General features: G+C 38.2%; 1 protein-coding gene and 1 long non-coding RNA gene across 9 annotated transcripts in view; one reads left to right on the top strand and one right to left on the bottom strand.

Moving 5' to 3' along the window:
• The window catches only part of GRM5 (glutamate metabotropic receptor 5), a 472,602-nt gene that overhangs the window by 410,693 nt on the left and 41,827 nt on the right, over positions 1–20,082 (top strand). For all 8 annotated transcript variants that reach the window (XM_045557157.1, XM_045557159.1, XM_045557158.1 and 5 more), the window contains one exon: positions 4,923–5,862. In XM_045557157.1, coding sequence (XP_045413113.1) covers positions 4,923–5,862 — 940 coding nt within the window. The remainder of the gene's footprint in view (positions 1–4,922; positions 5,863–20,082) is intronic.
• LOC123642240 overlaps positions 1–20,082 on the bottom strand; it is a 192,582-nt gene that overhangs the window by 134,692 nt on the left and 37,808 nt on the right. The gene's annotated exons all lie outside the window — the stretch shown is intronic.

Below are 20,082 nucleotides of genomic sequence, written 5' to 3' on the forward strand. Positions count from 1 at the left end.
AGGAAATCAGAAGATCACCCATTTTGTTATTAGATATATGGGAAAAACATTGGTGGGATCATAGGATAAATGTGGATAATACAGTTTTGGTAGCTCACTTTCCCCTTTCTTAAAAGAAAAAAACTATTGTATTTTCAACATTTGTCAGTTCAAGCCATGAAAATATGGATTATCCTAGAGAACCACAGCCTTATGGATCAAGCATGAAAGAAGGAAAGTTAGGAGTAGATAGCTACCTAAATAGATGTTATCAGAAAATGGGAATGATTTTCTAATCTGTGGCTCATCTGCATTTTCTAGAAAGGAATATAATGTTCATTTTCTAAGAGCCAGAGAAACTCTAATATGCTTGCTTGAAAAGGAACTTCACTGACATGATCAAGATTATTTAATCTAAACTGTAACAACATATGCTAAATTGATTAAACTCATAATAAAACTATAAAATACATGCATTGTAGATTCTTAGTGAACATCTATATACACTTCCAGTAACTTATCATCACACTAAGAATAAAACAGGGATAAAAATGAAACCATCAATGGAAAAAATGTCCAGTAACAAGAAGAAAATAAAGAAGAAGTTTAAGAAGAACAACTAGGCAGATGTTTATAGACCAATGCACCTAGTTGGCATAGTAATCAATGGAAATTTAAACTTATATAATAATAAGGTTATCATCTAAAGATTCTGAGATTTGGTAGAATATGTTCCATGTTAGGAAAGATACCACCTCTCATTCAAAAGAAATAGATCTAATAGTAGTGGAGGAAGGAAAAAAATATCTACCAGGGGAGATGCCTGTGAACCTGAAGCTTAAAGATTTGTGCAAGTTATTTGGGTAAGGATTTAAAAAAGAACAGCTGAAGTGATATTGTTAGAAGAGACTATGATAGGCCACCCAATTAACCACTTTCCTTTAGCTTCTGATATACTTTCTTCCTTCTAGCTGATCCATCTTATACCTCCCCTGATATATCCTCTCCCTCTGCCATTCCTAAATATTGGTGTTCTACCAGGCTGCTAGATGCTGCTCTCATCTACATCTGTGAATTTCCTCATTGATTGCAATTATTGCTGTCTCTTATTTTCACTTGTAAACAGTTGATTCCTAAAGCTGTATCTTCCACACTAATACCTCTTCTAAGCTTCTGTTTCCACTCACTAGGTCATAGGCACTTCAGATACAAGACATCCAAACTGAAAGTATATATCATTCCCATAGAATTTGACCCTTGTCTTTCTACCATCCTCATCTTAGTAAATAGTATCGCCATCAACTCAGTTAGAAGCCTTTTTCCTTGACTCTTCTGTCTGCTTCATAATTGCTTTCAAGCCTATTTCTGAAATGTCTTTACCAATTGATTGTTTTCTCCAGCACAGTGACTTAGTCTGTGCCCTTATGATCCCTGACTGTCCTCTTGTAATAGCTTTTTGACTGGTTTCTTCACCTCCAGTCTCTGCCTGCCGTCACAACCTCTTGCCTTTTCAATCTATCTCCCCTACCACCACCACTAGTCCTGGCCTTGAGACAATGTATTTCATGAACAGCCTTAGGTAGGGTTGGGGTGATTGCGTCTTGGAGTTATATAAGATATTCACACACTGGGTGAGAAGTTGGCCTGATAATCTCTAAGGCTGAATTACCAATCAAGGACCAAGGACTAGCTGCACAGAGCCACTGATGTTGCTTATTCAAAATAAGATTTCTTTGCTTCAACACAATGTACTGACTCAAAAGTATCTGAATTAGACCCTTGAATTATATTTTTGTAGGCTTTCCCAGTGATTGTGATACACATCCATTTTTTGAAAACTCTAAGATCTTATTTAATTATAAGATTCAGTGATTATAACATTCTAATCAGAGTCCAATTTGCTATTCTAAGAGAATAGTTACAAAAGTATTTTGTGCAACGGCAGCATCATTAAACATAAAGACTTCTGAGTGGCTTACCCTGAATGAAAAAAAACATTTATTTGAACATATAAATTCTAGAAAATTTGTGAAAATAATTACATCCCATTAGAGGCATGCATGATGCACATTTTTTCCAACACATATATCTAATGAGTTTTCTTTAGTTTCACACATAATGTTAATAAGTTGCACATGAAAAGTTCAAGAATATCCCTGATAAAAGTAGTGCTGAATGCTAGCCTATGCAAAGTATTTAAAAATTAGGGCACTAATTACATTTAGATAAAAACAATTAAGATTTAGCAGAACAGCGGAAAAAATGGGGTAAAATTAAAACTATTAAAGTAAATATTTATATTTTTTCAGTTGATTTTTTTTTAGCTAATGAAAGAATTCCTGCCTCATATACCACATAACATGTTTCCAACATTAGGAAATTCCTGTGGACTTTAGTAGCTTATTACCCAGCAGTAGAAACAAGCCCCTATATAATTAAGTATAGTAGATGATAAATTTCATTGTCAAATTAGTGCTATAAATAAACTGTTATGAAAGAAAAAAAGATAAGAATGATTAATTCTGCCTTTTTAAAATAGTCTCTACAAGGAGCAAATTTGTAAATATAAACCTAAACCCTATGGTCTCAGAGGTTGAATTCCAGTATATCAGAAGCATACGGAAACACAGAGGACTGAATATGGATACAGGTATATTATTAGCAATGAGATACGTATTTGTTTATGATTAATTACATTATATAAAATAACTTTTACATTTAGTCTGGGCTATATACACATTTTTTAAAGTGAAAAGCACTTTGTTTCAATATTAAATGCACAATTATTTAAAATAAAATTCATTTCCCATAGAAACAATTTTGCAAAGTGTACTGAGGAGTCCAGAGACAGATATTAAACATATAATGAATCTAACTATAATACTAATAGTACTATCTGAAACCTGAGACCTTAAAGCAAGAGATCAGAAGGGTAAAAACAAGTGGAAGAAGAAAGAATGTTTCCTTTCCTTTCCTTTACTACAATCGAGCTATGCTTAGACATATTTTGGAAGAAACACATGCTTCTTGTTTCTTTACTAATATGTTATTGCCTCCCCTACCTCCCAGTTACCGTTGATATTCAAAGCCACTCACTGCAACAGCCTTGATCATGGGATATAGCAAGTTAATAGGAAAAGCTTATCCCTATACCAATTAGGATTTGCTTTGCCTGCATATATCAGGGGGAAAAAAGTAGCTTAAACAAGGGAGATGTGGATATACATAGTCTAGAGGTAGTTGGTAATTCCATGGCTATCAGAGATTTGGGCTTCCCATCTATTTTCCTCTTCCAAACCCAGAACATGTTTTCTGTCCTTAAAGTTACCGTAAAGTCCAAGATAACTGTTGGAGCTCTAGCCATCGTGTTTATATTCCAGACGGCAGAAGGAGAAAGCAAGGAAGGGCAAAAACAGTATTTTCCAGGATGAGTCATTTTCCTTTATGGAATTCTCTGTTTACATCTTATTTGCCATATTTAACTGCAAGAGTTGCTGGAAAATGTACTATTTTAACTGAATCGTTCACCATACCAAATGAAATTGGATATCTGTTGCTGAGGATGAAGGACAGAATGGATATTTGCAGGCAATCAGTAATTTGCCATAGTCCTCAAATGCCCAGTGCTCCAGATTACAGATTACTTACCTCCTTTCCTACTCACCAGTGAAGCTATCTCAATTCTATAAAAAAAAATACAAACAAAAAAAAAAAAAACCTCTGTTAGAAATGATCCTCCTAGAGCAATACTTCTCAACTTTGGCTGCACATTAGAAGTACTTGCAGAATCTTTTAAAAATCTCGATGCCCGGGCCACACCCAGGCCAATTAAGCCAGAAACTCATGAAGTGAGACCCAGGTCTCAGTATTTTTTTTTTTAATCTATATGTGAATTCATATGCAGCCAAGTTTGAGAACCACTATCCTGAAAAAAAAAATTTAAAAAGGCAGGTAATTCCAATGACACTATTTTCTGTCACTTTTTTCTGCTACATAATCAAGTGATATAAATAACTGCATGCCATGAGTAGAAAATAATCTGGAGAGTGGTGGTACTTCCCATACCTGCCAATTATTTGCCTTTGGGATCATTTTTCTTATAAAAATTAATGCCCCTTTTTTTCAACACAATCTTTTCTTCTGTAGCATCTAGACCACAAGATTCTCTGAAAATCCCAACCTTTCTTTACTAGTGTTGGTCATCTTTGATACCTTTACTTTTCACAAACCCCCATATCCACTCAAACACTCTCTATGGCTCCAAAATAATTCTCAAAATTGCCCACACCTTTATCTCATCCAAAATCCACAGAGCAACCAAAGGAATGATTAAAATAAAACACACACACAGATCAGATCCTGCCGTTCCCCTACATAGATCCTAGAATAATTTCCTATTGATCTAGGACTCTCTGATCTATAAAATCTCCCTCTTACCTACTCCCGTGGGCTCATCTTAGCCTATTTAGCACACTATTGCACAATGGCTTCCTTTCCTGCCTCCCTTCCTTACAGCAGCCTCTGTTTGGCAAGCACACGGAATCCCCAGACTCAGTCAAACCAACACATTCATTTGTTAATTCCTATTGGAGGACGCCTTTACTGCCTCCATAAGCTGGGTCAGAACCCATGCTATACTTCTTCATGGCCCTCATTAGAGTTATAAGTAATTGTTTTAAAGGCCCCTGATTATTTTTTATGGAGTCAGGGAACATATTCATCATTCTTTTGTTTCGGGACCTAGAATTGCTCCCATCACAGAATACCTATTCGATAATATAAAGGTTTTCTGAATGAATATGTGAAGGAATGAGTAGCATGGGATACTGAAATTAGAAAGGTAGCTGGGAGACAAACTGAAATGGTCATAAATAGCTGCCTGTAACTTAGGGATATATGACCCAGGTAAACGTCTTTTACAACATGTGTCTGTGTCTTTGCAGGCTGTGATTTGATCCCAGTTCAGTACCTCCGATGGGGTGACCCTGAGCCCATCGCAGCCGTGGTGTTTGCCTGCCTGGGTCTGCTGGCCACCCTGTTTGTTACCGCAGTCTTCATCATTTACCGCGATACACCAGTAGTCAAGTCCTCCAGCAGGGAACTCTGCTACATTATCCTCGCTGGCATCTGCCTGGGCTACTTATGTACTTTCTGCCTCATCGCAAAGCCCAAACAGATTTATTGCTACCTTCAGAGAATTGGCATCGGTCTCTCTCCAGCCATGAGCTATTCAGCCCTTGTAACCAAGACCAACCGTATTGCAAGGATCCTGGCTGGCAGCAAGAAGAAGATCTGTACCAAAAAGCCCAGATTCATGAGTGCCTGTGCCCAGCTCGTGATTGCTTTCATTCTTATATGCATCCAGCTGGGCATCATCGTGGCCCTCTTTATAATGGAGCCTCCTGACATAATGCATGACTACCCAAGCATTCGGGAAGTCTACCTGATCTGCAACACCACCAACCTAGGAGTCGTTACTCCTCTCGGATACAATGGATTGTTGATTTTAAGCTGCACCTTCTATGCTTTCAAGACCAGAAATGTTCCAGCTAACTTCAACGAGGCCAAGTATATCGCCTTCACAATGTATACCACCTGCATTATATGGCTGGCCTTTGTGCCAATCTACTTTGGCAGCAACTACAAAATCATCACCATGTGTTTCTCAGTCAGCCTCAGTGCCACAGTGGCCCTGGGCTGCATGTTTGTGCCGAAGGTGTACATCATCCTGGCCAAACCAGAGAGAAATGTGCGCAGCGCCTTCACCACGTCTACTGTGGTGCGCATGCACGTGGGGGACGGCAAGTCGTCCTCCGCAGCCAGCAGATCCAGCAGCCTAGTCAACCTGTGGAAGAGGAGGGGCTCCTCTGGGGAAACCCTAAGGTAAAAGTTGTGGGGACCCAGTGGGGCACTGTCCCCTATAGCTGTAGCAGTGGCATTTGCTTCCTGGGTCTTTTAAATGGGTGAAATCTGGGTGAATGAAACTATGGGAGGTAGTGCCTTCGGACTTGGGACCTTTTCATTGAATGGTTTCTATGAGGTTAACTGGATGTGGGTCCGATTACTTAGGCCAAGGCAGGAAACACTGAAGTTGAGGTCTCTAACAAAGCAGAGTTACAGCAAAAGAGAAGTGAGGTCGACAGGGTAGTGAGAGCAGTGTTAAGTCGCTAAGCCAAGGCAAGGACCCCCAAGTCTTTGGGGGACAGAGATACATTGTGGGCTATATTCTAGTTCACCAGAACAGAGTAGAGAAAATTTTTGTTAACAAAGATTATGCTGACAGCAGAATGCCCAAAGCCTTACGCATCTGAGTTTACTTGCACAGGACTGAACTGTATTCAAGCCCAGGAGAGCCCTTGAATGCCCGCCACACAGAGGCGGAAGAATATAGAATTTATATTTTAGTTCTTAATGGGCAAGTTGAACTCTCTTGGAGATATCTAAATAACTGAAAAAGGCAAGACAACAAAGTGGCTTTGCATACAATCATCCTGAACAACCAGTCAGTTTCTCAATTCTCTGTTGCCTATAGTCCCATCCCACCCTCAAGTTCAATATCATAGGTAGTAGTTATTGGACAATTTCTATCTGAAAATAATCTGGAGCCAACAGCCAATGATTTCCTCCCATGGGAGGGACTTCCTTATATGAAAATGATTCCAAAGCACTTCAAAAGACAGTAAGATCATGTTATCAGTGGCTTAGGAACAAATTCTTAAGTATAGAAAAGGCTACATAGATTGTTGATAATTAGGAATAAATACCTACTTATTCCCATAGATTTGGAATAAAGGGCTCCTCTATTTAAGTAGTATATATCAAAAGAGCTAGTCAGGACATCAGCCCTACTAAATCTACTGAGTTATGATAGTATTTCTAAAAGCCAGACAAATAAATGGAAGATACATATCTTTCAAATGTAAGATAATATCTAAATGATATTGCTTGAACTATACTGTTACTTAGGAAGCCTGAACATTCTACTTTTCTATCAGCCCTAATTCTTCAAAGCATGCATTATGGTGACAGTAAAGACACTGTGTCTGCTAAGGTTTGAAAAGGACTCACAGGATACTTGAAGTTTATCCACAAGTTCTAATTCATTTACATTATTAACTTGTACCGTTGCCTCTTCCAATTGTTTTCTGATTCCTTTACACGTCTCATCTCTTTCCAAATATGTTGTGCAAGATATTCAACTACATTGTAATTAGTGTCTTCTTCTTAAATAATTCCTGGTAATGTCATAGTCTGTACGCAAAAGGACTTCCATATATCTAACATGCTGATGACCTATTTTCTATCTGCCTTCCTGATTCCTCTGTAAAACATTCTTTTTTTCTGAAACTTCAGCAAGATCAGCCTTTCATTTTGGCTAAGAAAATTTATTTTTCAAACTTTTGTTTTATTATCTTTTCTTCAAACATTTTCTTCAAACAAAATCTTTCAGGGAAGCCTGATATATAAAACAGACAGGTTGATAGAGGGAGGGAATTATGAATCTATGTCTAACCACCCCAAAAACTCACCAGAGAAGGCTCTTTAGACAGACAGCATGGAGTGACAGCAAAGAACACAGTCTGTGTAGCCAGGCTATCCTTAGTGTGAACATTGGCACTGCTGTCTCATCTCTCTGCAACTTATTTCTTTTTTTTCATCTGACAAATTACAATCATATTCCCTACCTCACAGGATTATAAAAAGTGAAGTTTAGGCACATAGCAGACACTTTATTGAAGGTATCAGGGTGTATTGCTAGAGAGTACTAGGATTTATCTATGACCATACCATACCACCCTGAACACGCCCGATCTCGTCTGATCTCAGAAGCTAAGCAGAGTCAGGCCTAGTTAGTACTTGGATGAGAGCATATTGGTATCGAATACTGGCAGCATCACTTACCAAGTGTGTAACATTAGGCAAATACACTTAACCTCTCTATGGTTGATTTCCTTCTCTGAAAAATGGAGATAATAGAATACATACTTCATAGAGTGGTTGTGAGAACTGAATGAGTTAACACGTGCTAAGTTTCTGTCACATGGTAAGCATTTCTTAACTATTGGCTTTTTGATTATGTAAGTTTGCTTAACTGTAAAATGGTAGATAATTTCTCTTTTGGGTAGTAAATGAGGTAGCACGTGTTAAGTGTTTAGTATCAGCACACATAGAAAGTATTCATTAAATGGGAGCTAAACCTTTTAGAATTGTGTCTAGCTGCAAGTAACGGAAAGCCTATTTTCAGAGGCTTATATTCTTTGTTTGGGTTTCATTATCCTCGTGTTACAAGAAGTATGGAAGGAGACTGCTCCTGGCATTTGATTAAGTGATGCTGGAGCCAACACCTCTGTCAGGTTTCTTCTATCCCGAAAGTCACTGTGTCAGGTGTGCAATCAAAGTGATCTTAATTACAAAGCGAGCATCATAAAAGGCAGCACAAATCTATGGAGACATTGATTATACAGTCTGGGTTTTTCAGGGCATCTCCATCTTTCTGCTCTCCAGCTCCTTGCCAGACAGTATAACACATGCTGTGTTCCAATTTAAGCAGAGCAAGCTCCGTGGGAGTGGGCCCCTATCTACTTTTTTCATCACTGTGCCTCCAATGCCTAGCTGTACCTGGGACGGTGTTTGGCACACAGAAGATGCTCAATAACGATTTTTGGTATGTTTGTTGAATGAATGAATTTGGGTGGGAATGTGTTAGGTATGCTTTGCTTATCTTTGGTGTGCACACCGCTGCTCCTCAGTGCTCCTATTAACTTTCATAAGCCTGAGCCTTTAGAACCCTGTATTACAAATCTCTCTCCCATTCCTATGGCCATCAGTCTCTGCCCAAGAATCAGATCATTGATCTCATGCTTTGCTATAGTTACAATGTTCTTCTAGTAACATTCAATGAATGTTTTCAACTATTTAATTTCTAATTTAATAAACAAAGGGACAAACATAAAACAACAAATTGTACTGATAGTACCAATAGAAAAAAATTCTAAGGATTTTTTTGCTATATTTTAACTTGTTTTCCCTACAGTGCCATGTAGTTTTTGATTGGATTTTGAAGCTGGTACATTGGGTATTAAAATCTCAAAGACGGTAAGGAGGGACCTTTGACAATTGTTGGGTTTTCTTTCTGCATCTTGACAAATCTTGGTTTGTCTGTGTGATTACAGCTCAGACAGGCTAGTCTGATTATATAGAGACTTCTTTTTTGCCATCAACCAGGATCTTGAGGCTGGAAGATGCTTTTGATGTGGAAAAGAAAACATGGCAGAGAAAGCTATAATTCTTTTGCAACGCACACATCCCATACCTGCTCTCCTTTTTAAGCCATAATCCTTAGAGAGAGATGCAAACTAAAATTCCTTTCTTCTGTAGCTTCCATTAGCTCCTAAACTAAATATTTCTTCTCTGTTATACAAAATCAAGATGTTCAGAGTATTTAGCACATCATAGAATATAACTTGTTATGCAGGGATTTAGCTCCCCTTCAAATTTGTAATTTTATAAAGGTCAGTGTCAATCACATTGTCTGCCCCACTGTTTAAATAATGGGGAATGAATTAACTCAGGTGTTTCTAATATTTTTACATTTCATTCTAAATCAGTTGTGCTTCTCAGGCTTGAAATCTATATAGCAAGGAACCCACCTCTTGGGATCAAGGATGGGCTTAAAAAGGTAATTAAATCCTTAAATCTCCAGATATAGGTCTTGGGAGAGAAGCCGCTACTATACGGGGCCCAGGTCTGTTCTGCTGTCCTCCGTCTGGTGTATGCAGAAGCAGGCTGCCCTAAACCCTGACTGCGTCTGGGCCCTATTTCTGGATTAGGTCTGTGTGTGTCCCTTCGAAATGGCAAGAGCTCTCCATATTAAAAAGGACACTAATTGTATACCTCAGAATGAAGGCTACAATACTACCTACTAAGGTTATAGTGACTATGTTCCCAAAAGTTAGTATATATGCATGGAAAGACACTAGATGCAAATAGAGCATATGAACTTACAGTTCTAGTTCAGGAGCCACACCTGGATCTCAATCCAGCTGTGTGAATTTGAACAATGTTCTTTATTCTGTTTCCTCAACTACAAAATGGTGGAAAATTTCTATTTCGACTAGTAAATGAGGTAGTATGTGTTAAGCGTTTAGTATCAGCACAAAGAAATACTCAAAATGATAGCTAAACCTTTTAGAATTGTGTTTAACTACAAGTAACAGGAAGCCTATTTTCAGAGGCTTATACTCTTTCAGTTTCTTTTTCCTCATGTTATAAGAGTATGGAAGGAGACAGCTCCTGGAGTTGGTTCAGTGATGCTAGCACCAGCACCTCTGTCATTCTCTAGGCCTTTTACCAAAGGTGGCAAGATAGCTGTCATGGCTCTATGCATTGCATACTTTTATTAGGGAAAACAAAAGTCTTCTGAGAGTCCCATAAGAATTCCTCTTATGTCTCATTGGCCAAAACCATCTAATATAGCTGCGAGAGAGTATAAGAAAGTGACATTTAGCCTTTTCAGCCTCTATAACGGAAAATTAAAGAGAAAAGGAGGTGCCAAGTGTTTTTTGGATGAGCCAATGAATAGTGTCTACCACAGAAAGTGGTAGTACCTAGTAATAATAGTGGTAGTAGTAACAGAAGAAGGAGGTGGGAGTGAAGAACAGGAAGTAAGGAAGATGAATTGGAGAAGCACAAAGTAGAAGATTAGAAAAAATTGCAAATCAGACTGGTACCCCAAAATGGTTCATTTATTATTCACCTACTATGTTTGCCACCTTGCAGAGCTTTTTCTATATATTATTAGTCTAACATTTCTAATCGTCACAAAATATTGCAAGGAGATGCAATCTTCCTTCCCATTCTTCAGATGGGGAATGTGAAATCAATCATGGTGAGAAGACTTCCCCATAGTCTTATGACTAGTGAGTGATGGAGCAGTTTTTAACTAAGGTCTTCGCTTATGGACACTAGAGCTGAGCATTTCCTGGAGTGTATTCTTTGGAAAATTAGTCTCATAAATTGCTCCATGAAAAAGAAGTTATTTGTTTAAAAAAGATTGGAAAAATTGTTATTTTATTGGCAATTAACAGAAATCTTGCCACATAGAAACCTATTATCCATTTATTAAGTCTTTCCAGTCATTTCCCATGGCTATATGCACAAAACCTTTTTTTTCCCAAGTAACTCTCTTAATATTCTGAAGAATTGATGTTCCAAAGGGCTCACTTTGGAAAACATCATCATAAGCCCAAGAGAAGATGTGTTTGTGGTGCTTGAAGAATAGTTCAGACCTTTAGTGAGAAGTGGGCAAGAAGGAGCAAATTTCCACCTCTGATCATGAGGAGAGACTCACTTCGAGCTCTGTGAGCACCTAAGGAAAGAATAGAACTAATTCTAACAGATTTAACAGTTTCCTGGGAGGTTAAATTGGCTCACCCTAGAGCACAAAGAAGAAAGTGCCCAGAGTCAGTCATTCAATTCACTGAAATAGCAAAGGGAGATTTTTACTTAAATAGGAATGAGTCACTATAGATTTCTTTTATATAGAAACATGCTATTTATGCCATCAATGTATAGAGGTCCCTGTGATTAACATTTTGGTTCTAGACACTAATTTCCAGCACAACATGGTGCAGCATCAAATCATTGTCAAGCAGATAATGCCAGGCTTCCGTTTAAGGCCTTCACTTCAGCTGCAAATTGACAAATGAACACAAAACCAGTCTGACCTAAATAAAGCATTGAATCTGATGAGTCTAAAGTTCTGGCTCTACAAGATTCAGAATTTCCAGGGACATAGGGATGGGGTCTAAAATACGGTGGGCCTTTCATGGCTAAATTAATGACAGGGGCCTCTAGCTCTAAATTATTACATTTTCTCAGAAGGTAAACCCCTTCCTTGAGATTCTAGTCAGGTGGCAGAATCATTAGTGTTGCCTCCAACTTAACTTGATTTTAGAAACTGTCATTCGCCACTTTTGTTTTAAGTAACCGATTAACTTTGCTTTAATGAACATTGTCACGAGGGCCCACTTTGGCTGTCTGCTAAAGCAACTGCTAGGCCTTCCACATCCATTGGCCAAATTTTAATATGCCTGGAAAACTGGTTGATTTGTGTGAATTCCAATATACCCCAACTACTATCAGAGCTTTGATAATTTCCAATTGCTTATATTCCATTAAGAGGATATTAGTCTGTATGAAGTGATGTTCATCCTATTTCTCTCTCTTTAGACTCCCCCGCCTCTTCCTTCTGTGTTTCCAGATACTATTTATCTTCCAAGGCTCAGATACCTCAACAAGACCCTATTGAATTAAACCATCTCACAGACTTTCCCAGATCTGGACTCTTAGAGCATTTTGTGTGCATAGCATACATTTAGCACACATTCCTCACACCCTCCTCATTTATTGTTTATTCACAGGCATTTACTGAGGACTAAACATTGCCAGGCACTGTGCTAGGCCCTCAGGATATGGGGATTGTTCTGTGTATTATGCAATATTTTCACAACTATCTGTTGCTGTCTTCAAAGTATTTCTCCCTCCCACAGTGCCTTGCACAGTGCCTGACACATAGCAGTGCTCAGTAATGGCTCACAGAGAAGGATAAATGGATTATAAATCTGTTGGGCAGCAGCTCATAGGGCTCACGGCCATCACAGTGGACAAGATTACTCACTTTGTTGACTTGATTACCCAGATTTTATCTGATAATGCTTTATCCTAAAAATATAAGAAGAAATACTTTTTCCTGAAATCAAACTTTTTTTTTCCATCAAGCTTCCATGGAGTGCCTCCTCTGTCTCAATCACTGTTCTGGATCCTGGGGATACAGAGATAAATAAAAAATAGTCTTTGAGGAGCTCTTGATCTCCCAAGAGAGACAGAATTAGAAACATATAAGCTCAATAAAGTCATATAGTGCCATGACAGGAGTCTACAGGGAAACAGAAGGGCCCAAAGGCAAAAGTAAGAAATTTTGTCAGGAGTTAGAAATAACATTTAAAAGAAACTAATTCAAACAAGACACTAATTCCTATGTAGAAGGCTTCTCTACTGAGGAGGACAGGATAGTGTCAAATTTCTTTCACCTGGTAGGAAAAACCGTTGGTGATCGGACTCCTTCACCCTTGGCTAACCTTGCTTTTGGCCACTCCCTGACTGACTTTCCATGCTGACCCCTTCACAATTTCCTTGCTTTCGAGACTCTAACAAGGCATCTACTTTGGTATGAAATACACCAGCGCTACCTCACTCCCAGCTCTCACTTGGCCAACTCATACTCATCCTGGATCTCACTCTACTGGAAAGTCTGTCCTGACCCTTTGAGACTGTATTACACACCCTCCTTATAATCCAAATAAGCCATGTGCTTCCCACTGCAGAACATTTATCATCCCATGTTATCATTACCTGTTTAATTGCAAGACTCCTCTACCCCTCCCCAACTCAGACACAATATACCATGAACTTATTAAAGACAGGAACTGTGTCTTACTCATTTTCTGTATCATTGGTACTCATCACAGTGCCAGTCGCATAGTCAATACTCAAAAAGGTTTGTTAAATGAATGGATGAATGGATGAGTGAATAATAATGTTTGAACTGCATTGGCATTTGCCATTGAACAAAGATAGGCTGAAGATATGGAGTAACTGTATTCATTAGCACCAGGCGCTGCTCTAAACTTCTTAAATATACTGAATCTTTTTATTCCCAAAATGTCTATGGGGTAGGAATTATTATTTTCTCTATTTTACAGATGAAGAAACTGAGGCAAACAAAAGCTAATTTATTTGCTTAAGTCCTTTCAGATAGTAAGTAGAAGAGGAAGGATTAGAACAAAGAGAAGGTAGCTTCAGAGCCCGTGCAGGTAACCATTAAACTATGTTCCCCATCAATACATACATGGTAGCCTGTACTGAGAAAAACTGAGATTGAACGAGTGAGGAATACAACTCGCCCCTAAGGAGTTTCCTTGAAAACTGCTCCCTGGATCTTTGTTGCAATGTACTTTCTTGATTCTTCATACCTTCAACTGAACCTGATTTGATTTGTTTTTTTATCTGTATGAATAAAATACACAAAAGCCTCTGAGATAAAATTTGAACCTTAAGGGCTGCCTGAAATTTAGAAATTTAGTGGTGATTTTCAAATATCTATATAGATTTTGTTTATGAGAATAAATCTGACTGATTCATTTTTACTATTTCTAATATTTATTTATAGGAAATATGAGAATTTGTAGTACTTTTTTGTATAATTCTTTTTTGGGGGTTGTGCCTAATAATCTCAAGTGAAATCTCATAAAATAGGGAAGGAATCCTGATTCTTCCTACCTTAATTCAGTCCAGTTTAATTCAACCATCATCATACACTGGGTACATCGCTGAGTTCTGGGAGTATAAAGATAAATAAGACAAGGCCTGCCCTTTGGAGAAGTTCACAGAGTAGCAGGGGAGACCAACTCGTATACAAACCATTAATTTTATAGTGTATGAACTGATGAAGGAGAGAGATGCACAGAGAAATCAGAAGTCACTGAAGAGGGAATGAAGTCCAATTTAGAAGTTCCTGGAAGGGTGACACCTGAGTTGAATCTCAAAGGATGACTAAATGACCCAGGTGGAAAACTGTGGGATACACTGTCCTGGGGAACAACATGAACAGAAGTATGAAATGACATGGTGTCATTATGAGTGTGTAAACTACGTGTCAGCAGGTAACCGGATGAGGCTCACAGGGAGGTAGCCAAGGAGGACCCCCTGTTGTGTCCTTAAAAGCTTTGCCTCAAGAAGCCATCAACCAACCACCCACCATCCACCTCTCCCAATTTCCTTTCAGCAGGCTTTTTCCTGCTTAACACCCACTCGAGACATCCAGTCTCCTCATACTCATGGCCACCTCCCAACACCAACTTGACGCCTCCACACACCATATCCAATCAAAACTGATGTATCCTCTACCCCTTCTCTCGGCTAGAAAACTTACAAATTAATTGATGCTATTATGATAATGATTATTAATGGCTTGCTTTATCCTTTAGCAGTAAACATTTATTGAGCAACTACTTTATGACAGATATTGTGCTAAGTACTTTTATGTATTATCTCATGGGATTTTTTTTCTTAATTTCATTTTTCATTTACTTATATTTCAGAATATTATAGGAGTACAAATGCCTTGGTCACATAAATTGCCTTTGTACCACCCAAGTCAAAATTACAAGCATGCCCATCCCCCAGACAGTGTGCACCACACTTGTTAGGTATGAATTTACCCATCCCTTTTTCCCTCCTCCCACCTGCCCAATTCCCAATGAAAGTTACTTCCATATGTGCACATAAGTGTTGATTGATTAGTTCCAATTTAATGGTGAGTACTTGTGGCATTTGTTTTTCCATTCTTGTGATACCTCACTTACAAGAATAGTCTCCAGTTCCTTTCAGATTAGTACAAAAGGTATTTGCTCACCATTTTTATATGGCTGAGTAGTACTCCATTATATACATATACCACATTTTGTTAATCCACTCATATATTGATGGGCACTTGGGTTGTTTCCACATCTTTGCAATTCTGAATTGTGCTGCTATGAACATTCGAGTGCAGATGTCTTTTTTATAGAATGTCTTTTTTTCTTTGGGTAAATTGGAGTAGTGGGATTGCTGGATCAAATGGCGGGTCTACTTTTAGCTCTTTGAGGTATCTCCATACTACTTTCCACTGAGGTTGTACTAGTTTGCAGTCCAGCGAGCAGCGTATGAGTGTTCTTATCTCTCTAAATCCACACCAACATTTGTTGTTTTGGGACTTTTTAATAAAAGCCATTCTCACTGGAGTTAAGTTGATATCTCATTGTGGTTTTGATTTGCATTTCCCTGATTATTAGAGATGTTAAGTATTTTTTCATAAGTTTGTTGGCCATTAGTCTATCTTCTTCTGAAAAGTTTCTGTTCATGTCTTTTGCCCACTTTTAATGGGGTTGTTTGATTTTTTTTCTTGCTGATTTGCCTGAGTTCTTTACAGATTCTAGTTATTAGCCTTTTATCAGATACATAGCATGCAAATATTTTCTCCCATTCTGTAGGTTGTCTGTTTGCTCTAATTATTGTTTCCTTTGCTGTCCAGACGATTTTTGAGTTGATCAGGTCCCATTTATTTATTTATTTTTGTTGTTGCTGTGATTGCCCTTGGGGTCTTCCTCATAAATTCTTTGCCTAGGCTGATGTCTATAAGAGTTTTTCCAACATTTTCTTCTAGAATTCTTCATGCCTTAGGTTTAAGTCTGTTTTCCATCGTGAGTTGATCTTTGTGAGAGCTGAGTGGTGCAGATCCTGTTTCAATCTACATCAGGCTATCCCATTTCCCCAGCACCATTTACTGAATAGGGATTCTTTTCCCCAGTGTATGTTTTTGTCTGCTTTGTCAAAGATCAGATGGCTATATGAATATGGTTTTATATATAGGTTTTCTGTTCTGTTCCATTGGTCTATGTCTCTGTTCTTGTGCTAGTACCATGCTGTTTTGGTTACTATAGCCTTGTAGCATAGCTTGAAGTCTGGTAAACTGATGCCTCCTAATTGTTCTTTTGGATTAAGGTTCCTCTGTCTATATGGGGTCTTCTCTGGTTCCATTTGAAGCATAGAATTATTTTTTATAGATCTGTTAAAAATGGTGTTGGTATTTTAATAGGGATTGCGTTGAATCTGTTGATCACTTTGGGTAGTAGACATTTTATCAATGTTGATTCTGCCGATCCATGAGCATGGTATGTTTTTTCGATCTGTTTATATCCTTTGATATTTACTTCCTCAGTGTTGTATAGTTCTCCCTGTAGAGGTCTTTCACCTCTTTAGTTAAATATATTCCTAGGTCCATAGACAGGACTTACCTCAAAATGATAAAAACCATATACAACAAACCCACAGCCAACGTCATACTGAATGGGGAAAAATTTAAAGTATTCTGCTTAGAACTGGAACCACACAAGGTTGCCTTCTATCACCATTTCTATTCAACATAGTGCTGAAAGTCCTAGCCAGATCAAATAGACAAGAGAAGGAAATCAAGGGTATCCATATGAGGGCAGAAGAGATCAAACTATTGCTCTTTGCTGATGACATGATCTTATATCTAAAAAACCCCAAAGATTCTGCCAAAGCACTATTAGAATTTATCAATAAATTCAGCAAAGTCTCAGGTTACAAAATCAATATACACAAATCAGTAACATTCATTTATACACCAACAACAGTCAAACTGAGAACCAAATCAAAGACTCCAAAGACTCAATACCGGGCCAGGCACGGTGGCTCACGCCTGTAATCCTAGCACTCTGGGAGGCTGAGGCGAGCAGATTGTTTGAGCTCAGGAGTTCGAGACCAGCCTGAGCAAGAGCAAGACCTCGTCTCTACTAAAAAGAGAAAGAAATTATATGGACAGTTAAAAATATATAAAGAGAAAATTAGCCGGGCATGGTGGCGCATGCCTGTAGTCCCAGCTACTCGGGAGGCTGAGGCAGTAGGATTGCTTGAGCCCAGGAGTTTGAGGTTGCTGTGAGCTAGGCTCACACCATGGCACTCTAGCCCGGGCAACAAAGTGAGACTCTGTCTCCAAAAGAAAAAAAAAAAAAGACTCAATACCTTTCACAATAGCAACAAAGAAAACAAAATACCTAGGAATATATTTAACTAAGGAGATCATGGGATCTTCATATAGTATTTTATCATAAAAAGTATTACTCCTATCCACAGATAATAAAAAAATAATAACTGAGGCACCTAGAAACTAAGCTAACTTTAGTTAGTCAACTTAATAAGTGGTAGAACCAAAATTTGGGATTCAAACCCAGGTCTACATGCCTTCAAAATTCTTTGTCATTCCAATGCTGCCTTTCCAATGGATTCATTTTCTCAACCATGTATCTCATTTTTTTGTGGTGGTAGTTGTTGATAAATAAAGTCATGGTGAATGTATTTTTGCCATGTATTTTGATACTGATTTTTAGTCTCAGAAAAATAACCCTAAAGGTGATATTTTTTCAGTATACAGGAAAATCAGTCATGATGACCTCATGCAACAAGTAGACATTAATGTCTCTCATGTTATAGTTTTGGAGAAGTAGTGTGGTATAGGGAACTGAACCTTGTCAGCAAAGGCATGGATTCTAATCCTGGCTTTGTCACTTACAAACTGGAACCCTAGACAAAGCACTTAATCTCTCAGAGCCTCTGGAAAATGAGGACAATAATATTCATCTCACTCTATATTATGCGTTACAGGGTCATTGTGAGTACAATACAAAGTAAGTTTCACAGTCTAGATCCACAAGATGTGAGTTTCCTTTTTCCTAATTATGGGGTCATCTTGGATCATGACCAGCCAATATATAGCTCTGGTGACATAATCTAAGAGGACGTTCCATGAGGTCATTCGTCAGGAAAGTTACAGAAATCGAAATACTTGATTTTGGGAATCCTGCCTGAATTACTAGTAGTAATCATTGCTTTATGCTGGGAGCTCTTGGCCCTCCAAATTTCCATTACATTTTTAGGTGGCAGGGTAAGAATGTTCTGCTTAAGTGCTTTTCTAAAAGTCAAGCTTTCCTCAGCATTTAAGGGTGGTTTGTGGGTATTAGCCATTTCTTTCATTCCCATTGTGATATTTGCAGTGCATTTATATTTCTTCTTAAAAGACATGATTTTTAACTTGGCTCAGAACATGTGGATCCATCTTTACTTAATTATGTAGAGACTAAATGACAAATCACTCTGGTAAATTTTATGCATGATGTGAAGATCTCTTTGGTGAGGCCAGTGTTTGCTCACGTTTTTCGCTTATGTTTAGCCAAAAAAAAAAAAAAAGCAATTGTAGGAAATAGTCATGGGATCTTTCAGGTGCACAAGCTTGCTGCCTGGCCTTGCTCTCTGGCATCACGACAGCACACTCTGAATGGCAGAAGCTGCCAGAGAGCATGATTCCCCCTCTGCTGTGTTGAAATGGCACAGCCAGAAATGCAAGCTAATAATGTTGTTTTAGTTATTCATGTGACTTTTTTAGTTTGAGAAAAAAGAGAGACCATGACTTGGTAAACAAACAGATCTGTCACTGACTTTGCTCTTTCAAAACAAACAGTAACTGAAAAGCAAACCATGGAGAATATAATGAAGCTCACAGTAAAAAGAATAATTATAGTCCACATTTGTTAAACAAGTGCCAGTAACATGTGAGACACGATTCTATGTGTTTTGCATACTACTATTTCATGGAATAAAGCTCCCCAACCTAGAGTTTCTGATTCAACTGGTCTGAGATGGCACCAGAGAGGTTGCGTTTCTAACAAGCTCCCAAGTAATGCTGATGCTGCTGGTTTAGGAATCACACCACAGGTTCACTTTGAGAACCATGGACTTAGCAATTCTAAGCTTACAACAACCGTGTGAATCAGATATTATTATTATTGACTCTGTTTTAAAAGTGAGAAAATTGAAGCTGAGAGAGGTCAAGTAATCTGTCCAAGATTACACAACTGGTAAGGGACACAAATGAGATTCAAACTCAAGATTGTCTGAATCCAAACACCATGCACCATGTTTTTTTCCACAATACTTGACTGATAAGCTTTCAGGAGGATATATCAAGTGGGTAATTGTTTCCTCCTTCCTGTTTGCTCCATGTTAGGACTTTTGTTTTACTGATTCATTAAACTCTAAGGCATTGTCTGCTCACCTGAGGGTAAGATAATAACATGACTATTATAAGAGGTTCACTATTGGTTAAGTTATTTAAGCATAGTTTCCACCCTGCCCATCTGGTAAATTCCACAGAAGTTTCAGAAATGATTTTAAAATGTTCATCCAGCTACTCTCCTTTTGCCTCACTGAAACCAATGTCCAATCCAGGAGACCAGTTCCCATCACCCTACATTCAGGTCCAAATAAACAACTGCAGCAGTGCCAGATGGAGGAACATGGTTAACTAACAGGGAATCTGAAAAGACCTGGGGATATAAGTTGGCTAGTATCTCCGTGTTACCAGACACTATTACCATAAAAATAAAAGCAAAATTAAACAAAGAAACCTCATTCAAGTTATCAGTC

The sequence above is a fragment of the Lemur catta genome, chromosome 7 (assembly GCF_020740605.2).
Source record: "Lemur catta isolate mLemCat1 chromosome 7, mLemCat1.pri, whole genome shotgun sequence".
Taxonomy (NCBI): domain Eukaryota; kingdom Metazoa; phylum Chordata; class Mammalia; order Primates; family Lemuridae; genus Lemur; species Lemur catta.